This window comes from Neopsephotus bourkii, unplaced genomic scaffold, assembly GCF_033783945.1.
Source record: "Neopsephotus bourkii isolate Nb327-2 ecotype Australia unplaced genomic scaffold, CSIRO-AGI_Nbou_v1 NB_335, whole genome shotgun sequence".
Lineage (NCBI taxonomy): Eukaryota > Metazoa > Chordata > Aves > Psittaciformes > Psittacidae > Neopsephotus > Neopsephotus bourkii.
In genome coordinates, this window is record NW_026900841.1 from 624,446 (window position 1) to 641,644 (window position 17,199).

General features: G+C 42.8%; 1 protein-coding gene across 4 annotated transcripts in view; it reads left to right on the top strand.

Annotated features, from left to right (window-relative positions):
* FN1 (fibronectin 1) overlaps window positions 1–17,199 on the top strand; it is a 54,674-nt gene that overhangs the window by 18,717 nt on the left and 18,758 nt on the right. For 3 of the 4 annotated variants that reach the window (XM_061348047.1, XM_061348045.1, XM_061348048.1), the window contains exons 14-26: window positions 522–699; window positions 826–1,002; window positions 1,913–2,041; window positions 2,158–2,247; window positions 2,823–3,017; window positions 4,397–4,669; window positions 8,417–8,683; window positions 10,209–10,303; window positions 10,640–10,808; window positions 11,107–11,193; window positions 11,879–12,070; window positions 15,709–15,891; window positions 16,882–16,971. In XM_061348047.1, the coding sequence (XP_061204031.1) occupies window positions 522–699; window positions 826–1,002; window positions 1,913–2,041; window positions 2,158–2,247; window positions 2,823–3,017; window positions 4,397–4,669; window positions 8,417–8,683; window positions 10,209–10,303; window positions 10,640–10,808; window positions 11,107–11,193; window positions 11,879–12,070; window positions 15,709–15,891; window positions 16,882–16,971 (2,125 nt within the window). Of the gene's footprint in view, window positions 1–521; window positions 700–825; window positions 1,003–1,912; window positions 2,042–2,157; window positions 2,248–2,822; window positions 3,018–4,396; window positions 4,670–8,416; window positions 8,684–10,208; window positions 10,304–10,639; window positions 10,809–11,106; window positions 11,194–11,878; window positions 12,071–14,414; window positions 14,688–15,708; window positions 15,892–16,881; window positions 16,972–17,199 lie in introns of all 4 variants that reach the window. The other variant, XM_061348049.1, reaches the window with a different exon arrangement.

Here is a 17,199-nt window from a genome sequence, read left to right on the forward strand (position 1 = left end):
TGTATCTTGGATCAAGGCCTGAATGAAATGGACTTTAAAGCACTGGAGTACAAACCTCAGAGGATGGAGCATTACTTTAGAGCTTCCCAGAGAGTTCAAACACAGGGTAGGTGGGAAGAACATTTCTGTATATTGTTTTCAGATGACAGCTCAGAGTGTTATTGTGAACAGCCTTCAAATATGCATTTTCCAGCTATTCCTTCATGCCTTACTGTGTTTTTGATAAAGGAATGAGTTTAATTTGTATATTACAAATGATTTTCCTTTTAAAGGCAAAAAGTTCAAAGCTAGATTGTTTTTCAGTTTAACCCAGTAAAACTTAATCATCCAAAATGTCCTTAGCCCTGCTTCCTGGCATACTTTTCTCATCTCCTTTGACTTGATTCCATCTGTGCATTAGCTATTCCAGCCATACCTGTGTTTGAATATCAGAGTGCTTGGAAAGCACGTAGCAGATGCATCACTACATACCTCTGCTTGCAGACTAGGGAGTCTCTTACTGACTGTCATTGTTCTTTCAGAAAAACTCTGGAAGGCCGTGGAAGGAAGCCACTGTTCCTGGCTACCAGAACTCCTACACCATCTCAGGCCTGAAGCCTGGTGTGATATATGAAGGACAGCTCATCAGTGTTCAGCAATATGGCCACAAAGAAGTCACCCGCTTTGATTTTACCACAACCAGCACCACAGCAGTGACAAGTAAGTTGAACAGCAGGGCCGTGCAGCGAAGCAGAATCTCCTTCACCTAAGTCTTTGTTTCGTGCAGCCCAGGTAACACAGAAGTAGTGCTGGTTAATTAAACCTTTCCTGTTTTCTCTCTTGTAGGCAACACTGTCTCAGGAGAGACAACTCTTCTTCCTCCTATGGTTGCTACATCAGAGTCAGTCACTGAAATCACATCCAACAGCTTTGTTGTCTCCTGGGTTTCTGCTTCTGACACAGTCTCTGGATTCCGTGTTGAGTATGAGCTGAGCGAGGAGGGTGATGAGCCACAATATCTTGGTGAGACAATATTTGGGTTTACTACAGCAAAGCATTGCTAACTGTTTTCTGTGACAATCTTACCTTCTTTTTTCTAATTTCCTGTCTTAACCATGGTAATGGCAGTATCTCACAAGGATTTGAGGTTATAATAGCTATTCAGACATGAGTGTGACTGATAGACAGACACACAGGAAAAAGACCTAATAATTTTCCCTGGACTGTTGCTTTCCTCAACTCTCAAGCTTGGACTCCTGAACAGAAGTGACTTACACTGGGACTGCCAGCACTGTCACCACCTTCCTTATTTGCACAGTGGCTGCCCAGACAGCTGAGCTGTGTTGTGAAGCAGGTCCTGAGATCATCTGTCTACATAAAGTGGTTTCCAGGCAAATTGAAAGGCAATTCCCAGCTTCCCTTAAGATGCTTGGCTTCAGTTTGGCCAGTAAGGAGCTGCTTCATGGAGAATTTCCTACATCTGGCATGTAGGTGGACATCTGGGGGAAAGGGAGAGGGGAGAGAAGTTCATCAACCCTCATAATGTCATTCTTCTCTACTCATGAGTCAGTCTTTCCACATAACCTCTTCATGGGAAAATTTTTCCATAGATTTCTGTATTGAAAATGCCATTTTGGGGTATGAAATGACTATTCAGCTGACATGGCTTAATGCCAGAAGTGTGCAGCTCACGTTTCAAGCCATGCTGTCCTAGGTGTTGCCTGCCTGCTGAGCGTGGAGACCTTGTCCAGCTCTCCACACAACTTCTCTGATGTGGACTAAAGGCACAGTGCAGAACAGATGCTGTTTTATTGCAGGAATACTGTGATTCAGCCCAGATTAAAACAGAGCAGTCTCAATTGTTTCATTTGGAGAGAAAGCAAGAAGATGGGTAGAATTGCTAAGGCAGTTTTTTCTTTCCTGCCTTCCTTAGATCTTCCAAGCACCGCCACTTCTGTCAACATCCCTGACTTGCTTCCTGGTCGCAAGTATATTGTTAATGTCTACCAGATCTCTGAAGAAGGAGAGCAGAATCTGATCCTCTCTACTTCACAGACTACAGGTATGTGTGAGTGGCTGTTGCTGCACTTTGAAAGCTGTTTCTGTTGTATGCTCAATAACTTTTTGTTATCTTTTATGCTCATACTTCTGGCCTCTTCTTTTTACTTCCTTAAACAGCTCCTGATGCACCTCCTGATCACACTGTGGAAAGTGTGGATGACACATCAATTGTCATTAGCTGGAGCAGACCACAGGCTCCGATCACAGGTTTGTCTAGTTGGAGTGTACCTCTTTTATATTATTGCTAGAATCTGAAATCTAGGTAAAAAGTAAAAGTATATATGTTCTGTAATGTGCAATGGTTAATTGTCTCTTTTGTGTCATATATAATATGTCCTCTAGGACAGAGGGCTAGTGCATAATTCTGCCCAGTCTGAAAGACCAGCTGGAAAGCACATGAGCAGTTTAGCATTTGCTTGGTTTCATTGTCTGAACCAAGCAATTCAGGAGGCTGGATGCAAAACAATTCCTTCTGGATTTATGTTAAATAAAAACAAGCCCCATGACCTTCTCTTTGTATATGTCATGCAGACCATTCCATAACAAGCAAGAGAGATCCACATGTCAAATGATAGTCCAGGTCAGGTTATGCTTCGTAAAGCATTCTGTGTGTGTGATCTGTACATGGGGTGTGAGCACAAGCAAGCCATGGGTTCTGCTGAAGTTCAGGACTATTTTTATAAAACTTCAGTAGGAAGATGAGTTTAACTATCATTTTTTGGCATTCCTTGTGCTTTCTTACTGATCATGGCTGAGGACTGTATATACTTCTCTTGCTTTAGGCTACAGAATTATCTACACACCCTCGGTGGAAGGCAGCAGCACAGAGCTCAACCTGCCTGACACTGCAACCTCTGTAACACTCAGTGACTTGATGCCAGGTGTTCAGTACAACATCAGCATCTACGCAGTGGAAGAAAATCAGGAGAGTACTCCTATCTTCATCCAACAGGAAACCACAGGTGTCCCACGCACAGGTAATAGGCAGCATTAAAATCTGTCACTGAGTTTTCTTTTAGCACACAGAGCCAAGGACAATGCAAGCTCACATTGCTCTAGCTAAATGAATACTTAAATGGACTCAGTTGTAGTTTTTGTCATTGTTTTTGTGTTTCTTAATTGTAAATGTCTGTGGTACTGAAGTTTCATAGTAAAGTCATAGTAAAACAACAGTGATGAACTGACACAGTGAAGCCATCGCTCTGCATCAATTGGGGTGTAATTCCCAGGGATCAGACTGCAGGCAGATCTTGCATTGTGTCTATGGAAAAGAGAGATCAGAGTTTCCTGTGTTGTCTTAAGGGGATCCTGCTAAGAGATCTTTTTAGGAGCCTGGTATATCATTTTGCCTCCCGTACTTGGCCTACAGATGTGTAATGTTATGTACTCAGACCCCACAACACAAATCCAAATTGTTCACCTGGGTTATCCCTGTCTTTTTCAGTCCTAACCATTATTCTCCATTGCAGTCAGTGGAGGTGGGAGATTGCTCAGCACTGACTGATGTGCCAGAATAGCACCATACCATCTAAACTTGAGCCCCCCCACAATTAAAAAAATCTACTGGTTTCAGGATCCTTTAAGAATCCAATTGGCCTGAATAGCCAAACCAAAAGAAAGGATAGTGAAAGACACGAGATCTCATGTGGTAGCAGTGGAATGTGATGGTGCTGCAAGTTGCAAGTATGTGTTTGCAAATGGGAATTTACCAGGAATGAACTCAGCTCAATGTTTTTATGGTTTGGCATCAGTTTATTTCAAAAATGAGCATTGGTTAACCTTAGGGCAGTATCAGTTTCATTTGAACATAGGAGTTCAAGGCTGCCTGTCTGTGGACCAACACAGAGGGAACTGGATATTGTCTTTGACTACAAGGGACAGATCAGCCCCTGTTCTTTTTTAATAATGAAAGATTGATTTTAAGTTAATTATAGATACTGAGAACATGCCATGGGTTTGAAAACCCTCTCTTTTAATTTTAAAAGGAGGTTCCTGTTTCCAACTCCTGGAGTATTTCCCCCCCCCACCCCGCTTTTGGTTCTGCATATACTTGAATTTCCGTAGCGTATTACATCTGGTCTTTCAGTTCTCTGTCTGTGACAGCAAGATACTTTCTGTGACTAAGGCATAAAATACATCAAACTATGTAGTGACATTTTGAATTGTAGTCTTCTTGCATATTGTCTGGGAATGTGTGCAAACATGTTTATGGTAAGGTAACCATGACATTCTTAATGTGGTACATATTCTTTGGCTAGCCAAAATTAACTGGGTTTTTTTAACTCCATATAAAGCTATAGCTTCTCCTGCCAATTGCCAAGGATTCTCTCTAACACTGCTGTGTCACTGCTTTCAGATGAAGTTCCTTCACCCAAAGATCTGCAGTTTGTGGAGGTTTCTGATGTCAAGATCACCATCATGTGGACCCCGCCACAGAGCCAAGTGTCTGGCTACCGAGTGGAAGTGATCCCTGTCAATCGCCCTGGCCAACATGGCCAGAGACTGCCTGTCACCAGGAGCTCTTTTGCTGAAGTCATTGACTTGCTCCCAGGAACAACCTATCTCTTTAAGATCTTTGCAGTGAGCCAGGGCAGGGAGAGCAAACCTTTGACTGGACAGCAGACCACCAGTAAGTGCTTCATGCTTTTTTCAGCCTTTTGAAATGCCTATTTCTCTGTCACTTAAAGAAATATATAAGCAGAACACTTAAAGTGCAACAGTTATAGCCCAGGAGGTATCCTATAACTAGGATGACAGGGATGGGAATTCATTCAGTCAAACAACGATCTCTTCAGCAGATTTATCCTCCTCCAGGGCTTTCCAATGGGAGTTTAACTCTCATGGCACTTTAAAACAATTTTGTGTGGCTGGAATTCAACTTTTTTATTACTCACTGAGAATTGATGGACCCTGCAGTTCTTTACAGCACAGATCTCAGCCTTTGATTGCTTTTTTTTTTCTCTTTGTGAGGATACTTTAGGGCAGATTTCAACATGACTTAAGAGCCTTGCTGAGACTGCTCTGAAAATCCTTATCTCCTTTCTGACAGCTGCATACCTATTTGGCTCCACTGTTAGCAGCAGGAGTTCTGCATGCACATGTAAGGGCAAGCCTGGTCATTAAAAGGACTGCTTTTCAGTTTGCCAGGTCAGGCCTGGCTTTCCACAGGCTGTCTTATCACCCCAGAAATGTCACTATTATCCCAGTGGAACCTGGGGAAATGATTTGCAGTGACTTCAATGGACTGTTGACAGGACCCATGGGAGCATATGTTTTTCAGGAAGTGCTATGCAGGGTCTCTCAGAACCCAGCTGTTAATGATCTAGTGGCAGTGCAGCATCCACCAGTGTGAGGCAAGTGACAACCACAGTACACAAATGTTAGACATTGATTTTTGTTCTGCAGAAGTGCAGAGAAGAAAGAAGCAGTGGTTGGGCAAGATATAGGCTTTCAGATAGAAGAAGAGGAATTTAGCATGGGTTTGGGTGCTTATCTCCATTTTTGATTGAAAAGAGACAGATCAGACAGAAGCTGAGAAGTGGTTCACTTGGACAGAGCCTGTTTATTGGGCAGTAGAAGGGTGACTTGGTGTTTGTGGTGTTCTTTGACTGGGTCACATTATTCAAAAGACCAAAATTCAGCTATGGATGTCTGCTGCTGCCGTGGCATTTTTCAGTAAAGAGAGCAACTCCAGAGAATCCAGGCCATCTCTTACAGAGATGAGAGGGAAGGGAAGGAAATGGGATAATCTATGAGTATAGCCATGCTGTTTGAGAAATGCTACTTACTTACATCCATAAAGTCAGGAGCTGTGAATAGTGCCTCTACCTCTTACCATCCCTTGACTATGCAGGGACAATGGGGTCCTTATGTTCGCCCTTTGACATAAGTATCTGTGTGAGTGCCTTCCCTCCTCTTTCAAGTGAGGCTTTCAAAAGCAAGGGTACAGTTTAGGAGACTGGACTCCTTTGGAAGCTTTTAGAACAAGAAGAGCTCAGTTCCCAGTTAGATCTGTAATTTTAAGTGGTTGTTTTCAGGAGCCTTGGCTATGTGTAGAGTCCTTCTGAAAGTCCACACACAGAGTTGTACATTGGAGCACAGACATTTGATTCAGACAGCACAGGGCTAGTTACAAATGTCCGGAATCATTTTCCATAGGCTGTGATCATCCGCTTAACTGCTTTGCCTAAACCACATTTCAGAAAGCATTCACATAAATTGCATCCTGTAATCGAAAGTCCTGGGAAACAGAAATCAGTCAGAGTTCCCAAGGAAAACCCTGAAGCAAAAGTCTCTTCCCACGGTGTAAATGTGCTTCTCTTTTTGGCCTTCCGTTAAAAAACAGTCTACAAATAAACTCTGAGTGTGTGTGTGGCTTTTTAATCTTCCCCTTTTTCCTTTACTATGGGGAGAGGAAGTGATAAAAGCCTAATAGAGCTGGCAAATTAAATTGTGCAGAAAGGAACTGACTGCAGGCTACAAATTGGTGGAAGATAAAATCCTTGTCAGATGAGACTTAATACAGATGTTAAGTACCAAGAAGCTATAAAGTTGACTCTCAGCCTGTGGGTTGGAGATGGGCCTAAGGAGGGTCATACTCATCCTTTGCCTGTTAGAACTGTTATCTCCTCCATCTTTGCAAGTGGTGAAAGAAGGAAGTCCTTACTTCCTTTACCCTCTCTCCTATCCTGGTTTTGGCTGGGATAGAGTCAATATTCTTCCTAGTAGCTGATACAATACTGTGTTTTGGATTTAGTGTGAGTAAACAACTGGGGAGAGAACAAAAGGGACAAAAACTCCCACTGAATTACTGGGACAGTGAGGAAAACATGATTTTTTATCACAACAATGTTAGTTACTCAGGGGGAGAACTAAAAATGGTGGGTTTGCCATCAAAAAAGAGCAATTAATTTCAACGTAGAATTGGGACCTAAGGAAAATGGAAAACTTCCCACATGGATGCTATAAACTCTTCGCTGCAGTCCCACCTGCTGTACAGGACAAATTGCTTAGGTGTCTTTCCCCCTCTGAGCCTCATCTTGTCTCAGCCAAAGGTAGTGACATCTCCACTGTTCACTGGACTCCAGTGTAAGTGCTGAAGAAGCTGTGTTGCTTCAGCCTTCTGTTTATGTAGTTTGCTGGGTTATCAGTTTCAGCAGCTTCCCAGGGGCAGTGATAAAAAGGGGAGGAAGCCTGCTAAGAGTGGTTGCCTGGGTCCCGAGGGAGAGATGAGCATGCTTGGAATTGTTGGATAGTCAGTTCCAGAGTATGATTGTTTTTTAGTAGATCTGGGGACTGGTTTTCTGCTGAAAGTCGCTGACTCTTCTTTATTTTTACATGAAAATGACCAACTTGGGGGTATTTTGTTTTGGGAAGGGATTTTGAGAGGGCAGGGAATAGGGCTGGGCAAGGATTGAAAAGAATAAATCTTAATGAAAAAGGGCTAAAGTTGGGTTTCTGTGCTTATGCTGACAAGTCTGAACTGAGCTGAGCTTTAAAAAATGCTCAGCATTCATGAGAAACTATTGAAATTCCCAAGTGTGCTTGGGTTCATCTGTCTTGCCTCAGCTGTTAGGTTCACTTCCCATGGGATGGCACATATGGCAACCACCCAAATCAGCACAGCCAGGAACACACAGATCTTCCTCGTCCAGCGTACTACTGGGTGGCGCTGAGGCATGGATGTAGTAATTTCACGTCTATCAACATAAAAAGGACATGTAGCTGTTGGAGCAAGTCCAGAGGAGGGCCACGAGGATGATCAGGGCCTGGAACACCTTCTGTATGCAAACAGGCTGAGAAAGTTGGGGCTGTTCAGCTGGGTGAAGAGAAGGCTACGTGGAGACCTCGTAGCAGCTTCTAGTGTCTGAAGGGAGCTACAGGGATGCTGGGGAGGGACTCTTCATCAGGGACTGTAGCAATAGCAGAAGGGAGAATGGGTTCAAACTGAAACTGGGGAAGTTCAGGTTAGATGTAAGGAAGAAGTTCTTTACTGTAAGGGTGATGAGGCTCTGGCACAGGCTGCCCAAAGAAGTGGTAAATGCTCCACCCCTGGCAGTATTAGAGGCCAGGCTGGGCAGAGCGTTGGGCAACATGGTCTAATGTGAGGTATCCCTGCCCATGGCAGGGGTTGGAACTATATGATCTTAAGGCCCTTTTCAAACCATTCCATGACTCTGTGATTAACAGATCTGTCCTGGTTCCTACCTTCTCTCTTCCCTACTGTTGCACTAACACCCTGACTGAGAAATACAGTCTCAACAACCTCATTGTGTACCTGTGTTTTTTTTTATGGTAATGGACTGCCTTGTAAGTAGGGGTGAAGTACAGATTCAACTGGGAAATTGATTCCTATTATGCTTTTTTTCTTCCCCAGAGCTCGATGCCCCCACCAACCTGAGATTTCTCAATACCACGGAACATTCAGTGTTAGTGTTGTGGATGCGCCCCCGCGCTGTGATCACAGGATACCGGTTGACTGCAGGTCCCACAAGAGGAGGTCAACCAAGGACCTACAATGTAGGACCATCTGCCACCAAGTATCTTCTCAGGAACTTGCAGCCTGGCACTGAGTACACTGTGTACCTTGTGGCAGTTAAAGATGACTTGCAAAGTGCCAGAGAAACTGGAGTCTTCACAACTTGTAAGTACGACAGACTCCTCTTCCTTAACACTGGCCCTCCTTCAAAATTTGCGCTGAAAGTGTCTATTGTGAATTGGTTTACAGAAGAAGCCTTTTGAAGTACCATTCCGGTAGAACCGCTTGGGAAATATTCCTTGTTCTTCTTTCTGAACTATTTGTCAGGATAAAAGATAGTAATTTGCACTAAAAAGCTTTTAGTGCAAATTTATTTCAGCTTTTTCGGTCATTAAAGACAAAAGGGAAACTACTAACTACTGGTACTTCAGGTTTTGTTTAACTGAATAACAAAGAAATTTGGTTTTACTTGATCTTTCCAGTTGTTTGGTTTTGGCAAACAAAAACAAGGAATCAAGGAAAGGGAACAGCAGCCTTAAACTGGGCAAGGAATAATTAGTCTGTCATCTGAATAAAGTTGAAAGCAATTGTTTCTCAAATCCAACCATACCAGCTCAACTGTAGTTACAAAACTGATACAAACATTGTTTTCTAGCATTTTGCTTCTTTATTTCAGTCACATGTGCTGCTGGGTTGGAAAAAATCCTGAGCAAATTTAGAGAGGAAAAGAAGTTCCATTAAGAACCCACATGTACATATAGAAAGAACAAATACATTCACTGTTTAAAAAATGATGGAGCCATCATATAAAGTATCAAAATTCAAAGCCATCCAAGCCCAGAACCACATCCTCTTTTCAAAAGACAATGTGGTTTCTTTTAGAACAATGTGAAAGGGTTCAAACTTCTAATCAGAGTAACACTGTTAACACTGGCAAGATTCTTTTTTTATTAACAGGCAGCCTTATCTACAAATATTTCTCAAGATATGATTTGGTATCATAGATTAATATTGCCTTCAAAATTGGGCTTATCTGAATGAAACCAGTCCAGTTCAAGACTATAGATTAATAAAGCAGGTCTCTTCATTGATAGTGAGGTCAATGCAGATTAAACTCGGTGGAGTTATTCTGACTCATTCTGGGGTACACAAAGGCTTTGGCTTCTGTGTGATGCTCCTGGAAGATATCAATGAGACCACAAATTCCTCAGACAGACTTTGAGCTCCTTTTCACTCTGCTGACTTCAAAAGCGTTGAAGCTGTTGGTGAGGAATAAGATGGTCCTAACTGGGACAGCTGGATGACAGACAAGGGTGTAGTGTTCTGCTGATCAACTGGCATATGGTGGGTGAAGGAAAAAAAGCTGGGGTTTGAGGAACTCTTTAGATATCATGCCAAAACCAATATTCCTCAAATTCTTGGGGTTGGATGCATATAGGAATCATGAGGCCCAGTTCAATATTTTCCTTTTTCTTAGGAACAACAAAAGCACTGCCAGTTGTGTACTGGGTTGATCAAATCCAGCAGCAGAAAGAAGTCACCTGTCAGACCTCTTGCAAATCACTGGATTTTTAGAAATAATATAGTTGAGCACCTATCACATACCCCTTGCCGTTTGAACTGCTGTAGGTCAGGTTTTCTAGCTACCACCACAGCAGCAAGATTCCAACTCTGTCAATTCACTTCACAGATCAGCCTGCTGGCTCTGTTCCTCCTTTTAACACAGAAGTGACTGAGACTTCTATTGTCATCACCTGGACACCTGCCCCAAGGATTGGTTTCAAGGTAGGAGGATTGATCTTGTGTTTCTTTCTCTTGCTTCATCGTGATAGGAAGGGCAGATTAAAGCTGTTTACTGTGGACTGCATTGAAGACAGCACAAAGTACAAAACACATGCTGTTTACAGGGAGCAGGTCTAGGTTACAGAAGTCAATGCAAGTGTCTCAGCTGGGCTTCAGGTTGAGTTCCTCAGTGGGACATCTAAAAAAAGGATACAGGGTGAACAGTTGGCATTCAGCATAAGGGCCTATGATACTCATATTGGGTAAGTCAGGATGATGATAGTTAGCTAGAATTAGGATTATTTCAGACTGGAAAGCAAACTTTCTGCTTCTCTGCAGCTGGGTGTGCGCCCAAGCCAAGGTGGAGAGGCTCCTCGGGAAGTCATCTCTGATTCTGGCAGCATTGTGATATCTGGCCTGACCCCTGGAGTGGAGTACACCTACAACCTCACAGTCCTGATGGACGGCCAGGAGAGAGAGACTCCAATCATCAGGAGAGTGACTACACGTATGACACATTTGCTTTTCCACAATTATTCCTTCTTCTACTTGTTTCCCTTGTGCGCCCTTGTGCTGTCTTCTGGAACTCAGTTCTAGTCTTTTCCTCCTGTCATGGTTTGGAGGGTGTTTTTCTTTTTGATGCATAGGTGACAATAGCACTAGCTTATGCAGTGCAGGGTCATAACTTGAGAATAATATTTTTAAGTCATTTTGAAGGGTGAGGATAAAAGGTAGGGAGAAGGGACGCAAGGGAGCTAGCATGATTCTCAGTGCCACAAATAACCCATTTGTCTTAATGCTTGCAGCACTGTCTCCACCAACCAACCTGCGCCTGGAGCCCAATCCTGATACTGGGATCCTGATAGTCTCTTGGGATAGAAGCACAACTCCAGGTAACTATGTCAACTTGCACTATACTCAAACCTTCTGTTGTGTCAGAATGCCAGCATTTGTTCTGTGGTGATCTGCAAGTCATTAAGGAGACTTTAATGAGAAGCATGCTGTAATTTAAGGAAAACTTTACATATATTTGAATATATTAAGGATATGATGCAGTTCTCGGCAACGTGATCTAGTTGAAGATGTCCATGATCATTGCAGTGGGTTGGACTAAGTGAGCTTTGAAGTTCCAACCCCCTGCTACAGGATGTCTTCCACTAGAGCTGTTATTCCAAGCCCCATCCAACATGGCTTTGACCACTGCCAGGGATGGAGCAGCCACAGCTTCTCTGAGCAACCTGTGCCAGGGCCTCAGCACCCTCACAGGGAAGAACTTCTGCCTAAGAGCTCATCTCAATCTCCCCTCTAGTTAATAGCCAAGTTAAAACTATTACCCCTTGTCCTGTCGCTACATGCTCTTGTAAAAAGTCTCTCTCCAGATTTCCTGTAGGCCTCTAGGTACTGGAAGACTGCTCTAAGAACTCCCTTGAGTCTTCTCTTCTCCAGGCTGAACAAGCCCATCTCTCTCAGCCTGTCTTTACACAGAATGTAATGTGTTTGCTTCAGTTGTTTATACTGAGACCTGACGTAAATAAATACATCATGAGATTACTGCATACTGGTATATCTGTATTTCAGGCATCAGTGGATACCGAGTGACCACTTCTCCTACCAATGGGCAGCAGGGCTCTACCTTGGAAGAAGTAGTAGGTGCAGATCAGACCACCTGCACCTTTGAAAACCTAAACCCTGGTGTGGAGTACAATGTCAGTGTTTACTCAGTCAAGGACAACCAGGAGAGTATCCCCATCTCTGAAACCATCACACAAGGTAATGAAAGGATGAACATCAGTTTTAGCTACTCAAAAGTCAAATTGCTGAGCCCGAGAGCTCTGTATTGCAGAACTCAAATATTAGTCTGATGGCAGAGGGCTTATATATAGTCTTAAGACGCAGAATAGCCATGTACTAGCATATGACAGAGCAGTTTTTATACCCATTTACTTCTCTGCATGGGCAGCCTACACTGTCTGTCAACAGGGTGGTGGTAAAGAGATGGGTCTGTTTTATCAGTACACTGAGCTGGAATGGCACAGAGATTTAACGTGGCTCTGAAGTGCCCTAACATCTGGAGTACAGCAGGTGGAAAAGAGAAGTAGGTGAAGAGAGATAAGAGTGGGAAGCAGCACAGGAGAAATTTTGGCAGCAAAAGTGGTGGAAGATCACTTCAGCACAATGGAGAGGAAAACCAAGACTGAAAGTTCCATCACTGTAGCAATTCTGGGACACAAAGTGGTGTGTGCCACCTCACGTTACATACTGTGATGATTGCAGAAACCACCTTTGTAGCCACAGTAGCAAAATCAATATGCATCTCCCCAAATGGTTTCATTTCATTTTCCTTTGTGAGGGCTTTGTTTGTTTGTTTTTGTTTCTGCTGAGCCCTGAAATGATGCCAGCTACTGTGTTTGCTTGCTTTTATAACACTGCTTTAAAATTTCTGTGCTTCACTGAAGTGCTGTATGCTCCCTGGGGGCGAACGAATACTGTGATACTGCATAATTAAAGCAGTAATAGCTTTGGCCCTTTACCATCTTCTAGTGGGGGAAAGCTAAGGATGTACGTCTGGCTTTTAGCACTCTTTGCAGGTGATATGGTACACGCATTCCATGTGGATAAACAATGATTTTACAGAAAAGTGGCTTTTTTTTTTTTTTTGCATCTCTTGTGTAAAGTATGTCTTTCCACAGAAGGACATTAAAATTGAAATAACCACTGTTATTAAAGGCAGGCCTTTGGAATTATTAGTCCCATAATTCCTTTTGAAGCTAACTCATAATAATCCAAGAGAATGGATACTGAGTCATGCATCCTTGACTCACCTTTGGGTGTCTGATCCTGAGTGAGAAAGAGCATGCATAAGCTCCCACTGATTTCAGGATCACCCTGCTAAAGTTCCACATCCAAATCTTGTGACTTAAATCAATACCAGTCAATTGACTTGAGCAACTGAGGGTTTGGCCATTGTCAGTTAAAGAGGCATCTAACTTTCCCTGCTCCCTGCCCAATTCTGTTGGTCCTAACATGCAGGAAAAGAACAGCTTTGCTAATAGGAATAATATGGATAGGGAAAACAGTCACAGCTGTGCTTGTTTGTCATACAGAAATTTAGACAATATCTAGGTTATGAAAGAGGATCCTTGCTGAGTGCTCAGTGCTCAGTTCAGAGATTTTGAACAATTCAGCCAACAAATCAAGTCAGCCTGTTGGCCACATCATGTGCTGGGCATAACCTCTGAATATAAGAACATTGTCACTTACAGAATACTTTCCATCTAATGCTTATTTTAAACCATTTGCCATCTCTCTGAGGAAGTATTTAATTATTCACTGTTCCATATCGTCTGTTTTTGCACATATATTGCAGCAGTCAGTGGTAAGGAGAACATAAGGAATTCTGGGCCAGATCCTCAAACTGTTACAGGGATTTGAGACTTTTCCCCCGAGTCCAGTGTGAATAGTTCAGGTAGTGGATGATCTACCCTGAAGCTTTGTGATGGTTCTCACCAGCTGAGAGTGAAATCTGATTTAAATAGATTGATATGGTTTATGATAGAAGTTAGACTTGCCATTTGAGCAAGACAGAAATTCTAGAGGGTAAATCAACAGTTGTTTCAGATGAGTTGTTTTATTTATATGTTAATAGACTTTGATCTCTTGTTTTCTACCTGCACAAAAAAAAAAAAAAAAAAGAGGTATGTTTTTCCTGTTTCTATTTTCATCAGAAAAAAGAGTGGTCATTATGGCTCATTGTTGCTCTAAGTAAATTTGTTGCAAATTAAGTGCCTCTTACAGGTTTTTATGAAAACCGTGTGTCTAAAGCGGCAATGCATTGTCTCAGGGGGTTGGAGTTTCAGCTTCTGTCTGCTCAGGGAGGCAGTTGGAGACTGCATTGAAGGGCACAATACAAAAAGAAGAAAAAAAGCCCCACAAACCAAAACCCACCAAAACCTCCTCCTTTTCCCCCAAACCCTATGAGAAATTCTGCAAATCACCGCAGTTGCTTCTAATGTTTTGTCAATGTTAAGAGTGATGAACACTGCTTTTTTTCTCCCTTATCTTTCTTTTGCCTCTGTATGTCTTTGCCTTTCCCATTTGCTCTTTAACTCATTAGAGGTGCCCCAACTCACTGACCTAAGCTTTGTTGACATAACTGACTCAAGCATCGGCCTGAGGTGGACCCCGTTAAATGCCTCCACCATTATTGGCTACCGCATCACAGTAGTTGCGGCAGGAGAGAGTGTCCCTATTTTTGAAGACTTTGTGGACTCCTCAGTAGGATACTACACAGTGACAGGCTTGGAGCCGGGCATTGATTACGACATCAGTGTAATCACACTCATTAATGGTGGAGAGAGCGCCCCTACCACTCTGACACAGCAAACGGGTGAATCTTGCAAACTTGTGTTTCGTGATGCGAACGGTGTTTCATGCTGTCACTGGCTGTCAGGAGGATGGGGCTTTGTCCAAAGAGGAATCGAGCCACTCACTGCAGGGAAGCCAGGAAGACTCAGCTCGCTCCTTTTGCTAAATGGCAACTGGGGATGGATAGGTGCTATTTCCAATTTGAGGTGTTTAACACTGTGAATGGCTGCAGACTTGTCAGACACATTCACTGTCTGCTATTCATATTTCTGGGATCTAGCTGGAATCAAGAGCCTGAAGCATGAGCTGTATATTCACCAGACTATGAAACTGTGATTCCCCAAAGTAAGCTTGCGAAGGGTGAAGCAGCTCAGCAGACACCCTCCCGTCTCGGTAGCTATTTGAGCTTCCAGCAGCCTGTTTCAGTGGTGGCTCCACTCTTTCCACAATGCCCCAAAGGATGCAGGTGAAATGGAATGGCCACTCCCTGTGTACAAGCCATTGACAGCCATGCCATGCCGTCAAAGGTGTCTCTAGTGCATGAGCAGAAGGCAAGCTGAAAACTGGTTCTTGCATGAAATCCTATTGTGGTTAAGGCTGTAAATCCTTTGACATGAGTAGAAGTAGAGCTATAGGAAATTAGTGATATACCTTCTCCTCTCCTATGTGCGCATGTATGAATTCTAGATGAGATGACTTCTCCATCTGTAAGCTGCTGTATGGTGACTTTAAACCTCTCATGGCTTCCACATCTGTAATATGAAATGTAGCTGCAAGAAGCATGTTACTTAAACTTGCTATCTTGTTTTCAAATTAGTCCCACAGGGTGTATTTCAAGTATCAGGAATTGCCAAGAGGTTAAAGGAACCTGACAGTAGTATAGACATATTTTTAACTACAGTAGAACTGAACGTAGTTTAGAAGTCTGTTTGCATGGATATGACCCAGTAGTTTGATATGCATGAGATGCTGATTCCCTGAACATACATCTTGATCAGCTTTTATGAATCACAGAACTAAGAGATCTGTTATTTGCCATGTAGCTGTGCCTCCTCCCACTGATCTCCGCTTCACTAATGTGGGGCCTGATACTATGAGAGTGACTTGGACTGCACCAACTTCCATCGTGCTGAGCAGCTTCTTGGTGCGCTACTCACCTGTGAAGAAGGACGAAGATGTTGCAGAGCTGACAATTTCACCCTCGGATAACATGGTGATCTTAACAAGTAAGTAGGTTACCTACAAATTTAAAGAGGCCCCTTGTATATCACATAAGATGGCGCAAAAAAAAAAAGATTGCTTACTGTAAGTACAACTGGCCAAATTCTCAGCTGATGTAAGCTAATGTTGAAGTAGCCTCCTACTAACTCACACTAAATGGGGTTTGGCCACGTGCTTTACCCAAGTTAAAGCCAAACTGCAGGAACATTTTTTCCTATCAATCCAAGGACAGTGATGAATCAGGCTGTGAGTCAATTGCATGGATTTGCAGCCTGGTTAGGTATTAAGAGTAAATACCTATTACTCACCTGGTTTGCCAGAAATGTCAAGGACTTGCAGTGCAGAGGCTCAGGAGCAGATCAGAATGTGCAAAAGGTCATTGCTCCTTTGGCTTTGTATGCTCGGGACCAGAAAATAAACACTGTTTGTAACCTTACAGGACATGGCAACAGAACATTGGGCATTTTCGAAAAGCTGACATTAATTTTTGCTGGTGCAAAAGCTCCAGCTTTTGCATTTGAAGTCTCTTTTTTTTAATCCATCCTAGACTCAGGTAGGTTGAGTTGAGTGAGAGTCAATACCCACTTTCAAAATAAGAGGCCAGATCTGAAGTTTATCTGAGTTAGAATAGCTGTGTTGGAAATCCTTGACCCTATTCCACTTTATATCAACTAAAGCTTTGGCTTGGTGCATAACTAAACTACTAGATAACTAGAAGGGACCTTGTGGAAATCTACTTGCTTCTAGCCTGTCTCCACAAACTGATGAAGCAATGATATAGGACACCATGCTCCCTCAAGCTAAAACATTGTAAGCAACCATAATTCCACAAAAAGAACTAATTTAAATTTTTGTCTGTCCTGGAGGCTCAGATCTTCTGTCAAGTCAAACCTGAATCTCTCCCTTAAGAAAGAGTTAAAATTGTGTAGACTGAATGACTTCTAGCTATTAGTAAAGAAAGATATCTGTACTTTAATTTCTCTCAAATTCCACAGATCTGCTTCCTGGTACTGAATACCTGGTGAGAGTCTACAGTGTTTCTGAGCAACATGAAAGTGCACCTTTGTCTGGAATCCAGAAAACAGGTACTTAGATGCACGTTGAAACACATGTAAGATTAATGCCATCCAGTAAGCATTCGTTTATGGGACTTTGTTGCTTGCTCTTGTGTATTGCCACCTCATTGGTGGGTCGCCAGTTAGATATGAAAGAGCAAGGCAGATGAACCTCTTGGGAAACACTAGCAAGTTTAGCATTTCTTTATGCCTGAGGGCCAGAACTTCTGTTGGTTTTAAACAGAGCACCTGGTGTGA